This window comes from Dipteris shenzhenensis, chromosome 8 (assembly GCF_047967505.1).
Source record: "Dipteris shenzhenensis isolate YYH24624 ecotype China chromosome 8, Dip_SZ_1.0, whole genome shotgun sequence".
Taxonomy (NCBI): domain Eukaryota; kingdom Viridiplantae; phylum Streptophyta; class Polypodiopsida; order Gleicheniales; family Dipteridaceae; genus Dipteris; species Dipteris shenzhenensis.
The window spans coordinates 30,914,891-30,918,854 of NC_141603.1; the positions used below are offsets into that span (position 1 = coordinate 30,914,891).

The following is a 3,964-nucleotide window of genomic DNA, read 5'->3' on the forward strand; positions in this document are numbered from 1 at the left end:
ATGCCACCAGTTTTGAACTAACAAATGCATTTTCATCTAGATGGATATTAGAAAAGTTGATGCCTGGGGCTTGAGGGTCCTAGGTTAAATTTGTGCTTGGGCTCCGATCAGCCCGCAGACGCCCGTTGGATGAAACTCTAGCTTTGCCTAGGCGTGAGTCACAATGGGTGGATGCTTGAGAAACTGTTCCTTTTGCCGGTATGTAGATGCCTTTGGCCGCCTGCTATGTTTGTTGATCTGCAGGGCGGACGGACGCTTGTAAAACTTGCCTTATGATAATCCAGACATATTGAAATTTGAGTTGTTTACCCACCTACCACTTGGCAACTTCGGGTGGGCTACATAGACCTATCTTTTTTTTTTTTTTTGGGGTGTTGTACTGAAATTGAAGTGCCCCCATCAAGACAAAGCCTTGGGGAACTCAAGACCGGCCCATGCACACGGGACGTGTTAGTCGCTTGGTGTGATAGTTGGAAGTAAGTTGTGCTGGTATCGGTCCTCATGGAGGGCCATTAGTGTTATGTGGTAATTAGCTATTAACTAAGGGGTTTAGGGTTTAGTTATAGTTCGTCTTCTCAGCTCCAACACATTTTGTCCATTTGGTCGCAGCATTGCACTCGTTTTGCTCCGTTTGACAGACTTGTGAAACGATCTCTGTGCGACCAGAGGCACGACGTGCATTCCAGGTGCGTAGAGGTCTCTCTTTTCTGTTAGCTTTAACAATTCTTACCCAATCATTATGTCTTATCAAGAATGTCACTTACGGATTTCGTACCTTCAAGATGTGGCCGCGCTTCCTATAGCATTCCGATTGTTCGACCCTTTTTCGTACGCATTTCGTGGGTAACGCCTCTCTTGTACGGATTTTCATTGCAGAACTGAAGTGGAAATGGGTTGCTTTTGCGAGGATCGAGAGTACCGATCTGAAATTTTAGATCGAGTATGAGCAAGGAACACTGGAAAACTTGCTGACGTAAGTGTGTGCTGAGCGCTAGATACAACGGAGATTCTATTGATTTTAACGTGCCACTATCTGTACTAATGTTCGTCAGTCGATTCAGATGGGGCACATGCGGTGGCGTTGGCTTGTAACAAGTTTACTGCGATCTGCGGACAATGGAGGGTTAAAGTTTTATAAGAGGCGGTTTTTATGTACGAGGGTCCCATCACATTCTTCTTTGCCTAGTCATAGCAAGAATGAGAATGCATCTAGTTTAAGAAATGTGCAGGGGATTTTCTCCCCTTCATCATTACATATGCTCATATCTTCTCCAGCAGTATCAGCACCTTGCAGAAGCTTTTCAGTGGCAGTGGATATGCAACTTTCGCAGCTAGAGTTTGGCAATCAGTCACAGGCAGAAACAAGCTTTGAAGGTCTGACAAAGGCGGACAATGCATCAGCTGAAGTAGATGCTGCATCGTCTGAGGACGCGTCAAAAAAGAGAACAGAGAAGTTGCCAGCTGAAGTTGCTGTTCAGAAGTTTTTGGAAAGGGCACAAGTAATTGCCCAAATTGTGGATCTGTTGAAAAAGATGACATGGGGTGAAGAATTACAAAGGGCTTTAAGGAAATTATCAGTGACTTTTGACACTCCGCTGGTCACTCAGATTCTTAGAGTTGACATTCCGTGTGATGTGACACTGAGTTTTTTCCAATGGCTGAAGAGTCAGAATGGATTTAGGCATAATGAATTCACATACGGTGTGATGATGAATGCACTTGGAAGAGTTGGAAGGGTGAATGAAATGCAGGAATTGTTTGAGGAGATGAAGTCAGAGGGTGTCAAGGTGACGTCTGTGACTCTAAGCAGTGTCATGCTTTGGCTTTCAAGAGCGAAGGATGCAAGAGGTGTTGTTCGCCACTGGGAGAAGTTAAGGCGGGCAGGAAGCAAGCCCTCTCAAGCAATATATACTGCTTACATAGATCTGCTTGTAAGGACAGAACGGTACACAAAAATACCTCATATTTATGAAGAAATGCTCAAGGAAGAATGCCTTCCAAGCAGTCGTACATACACACTTTTCATACAACACCTTGTTGACGCTGGCAAGTTGGAACCTGCTGCAAGGATTCTGAATATTATGCAAAACATGAGGGTTGTGCCCAGCAGGGTTACGTATGAACTCCTCATAAATGGCTATGCAAAAGCAGGCAATGTTGAAAAGGTGCTGAGGCTTTTGGATGAAATGAGAGAACGATTCCACAGACCTAGCAAACGGTTGGTTCCTGCTGTTAAAGCCTTGCGAGAAGCAGGTAGGTTGGAGGATGCAGCAACTCTAGTTGGAGATATTTGGCCAGACTCTCCTTTAAAGGATCTAAGTGAAATCACAGAGATTGATGGACAATCAAGTGATGATGACGCAGACACAGTAGATGGTTCGGCTGCGTCAGATTGTCTTATGACTGAATGGAGGTCTGTCACATGCTCGCATGTTGGTTTTGATGTTAATGCCTTTTCACAAGCCCTGTATTCTTGGAATCCGTTGGTGGAAGAGATGCTCGAGCAAGCAAATGTCGAATGGCGAAGCTCCCTTGTTCTAGAAGTTCTAAGGCGAGTTAGAGATCTAGAAACGACTTGGCCCTTCTTTCACTGGGTGAAAAATAGAGAAGGGTTCAAGCATGATAGATACAGCTGCATGCTGATGATTCAGAGGATTCTTAAGTCTCCGTCTTCCTTGGTGAGGCAGATTTCCCTGTTGGAAGAGCTTTTTGAAGGAATGATGAAAGACGGAATGAAATTTACTGTTCCTATGTTCAATATGGTGATAAGACACTTTGTTGATGATGGTGAAGTAGAAAGGGCTCTGGATATGTTTGATCGTATAAAAGACTTCAACTTGGAACCCAATGAGGCTTCTTATGCTTCAGTTATTCAGGGTCTTGCAAAGAACAGGCAAGGCAGGAAGGCGATGCAGATGCTACAAGCAATGCAGGATGCAGGTTTCCAACTTGATGGTGCTACGTGCGCAGAGCTGATAGATTGTCTTGGATTAGCCGGTAAAACTGAGAAGGCATACTCACTTTTTCTCAAAATGTCGGAATCAGGAAGGAGTCCTGGTGAACTTGAGTACAAAGCCATCATGGCAATGTACTCCAGGGTGGGAGATCAAAAGATGGCTCTGAAACTATATGAAGAGATGAGAGGGGCTGGAATTGCTCCTACGCAGAATATGTATGATGTGGTCTCTGTCATTTTGCGGAAGGCCAACAGGCACTTAGACATCAAAGCGATAGCAGAACAACGGGAGCTTCTTGAGTTTTTTGGGGGGAAGAAGAAAGCGCTCCAAGAAAGTTTACTGCAAGTTCTCTCTCTTTTTATTGAAAACATAAAACCAAGAAAGGCTTGTGCTGTTGCTGCACGGGAAGAGCCATGTACAGACTCCTGATTTTCAAACGTGTCTTCTTCTATCTGATCGCTGTCTTGTGACTCGTGAGGCATAGATTGGCAGGCCCTTTTTGTTTTTTTTTCTGGTGGAAAACAGAACTGTTAATATTAAAATGTTGGGAAGCCATTGAGCAGCTAAGTGCTCAATATATTCATGTCCACATGACTCTGGAGATCCAGATAAAGTTAATTTCTAGAATATGAAGAAATCACACAATAGGCTGGTTGAAACCTGTCCCTGGAATTTTGAGTATAAAACACGGATGTGAGGAAGACTTGTCAAAATATTAGAAAGTAGCTACAAGGTAAATAAAATATTAGAAACTTGTTAAACTAGATAGATGGGAATATTCTTGGAGGACATGTGTTACTTAGGCTTTTTCAATGGAGATGTGCCATTTGAGACTTGTGTATATCCCCTACATAAAGCGCAAAGATAAGAAAAAGTCTATATCTTGGAAAGAAAGAAAGTTGATTTCCGTATTGATTACGGATTTCGCTTGTGTTGATATTGGTATGAATCTTTGGGGTATAGTGTTATTCCATGATGATCTATCTAGGTTTAAGGAACATTATTTT

At 43.2% G+C, this 3,964-nt stretch overlaps 1 protein-coding gene across 1 annotated transcript; it reads left to right on the forward strand.

Annotated features, from left to right (window-relative positions):
* Window positions 1-608: 608 nt before the first annotated feature.
* LOC147899376 (uncharacterized) lies at window positions 609-3,447 on the forward strand. The gene is made up of 3 exons (XM_087378578.1): window positions 609-686; window positions 877-973; window positions 1,062-3,447. Exon 3 carries the CDS (start codon window positions 1,062-1,064, stop codon window positions 3,384-3,386), a length of 2,325 nt encoding a protein of 774 aa, XP_087234704.1. The 5' UTR covers window positions 609-686; window positions 877-973; the 3' UTR covers window positions 3,387-3,447.
* Window positions 3,448-3,964: the final 517 nt, after the last annotated feature.

Bases quoted from the DNA above. Each gene is read 5' to 3' on its own strand.
- LOC147899376 (XM_087378578.1), top strand. From the start codon at position 1,062: ATGGGGCACATGCGGTGGCGTTGGCTTGTAACAAGTTTACTGCGATCT.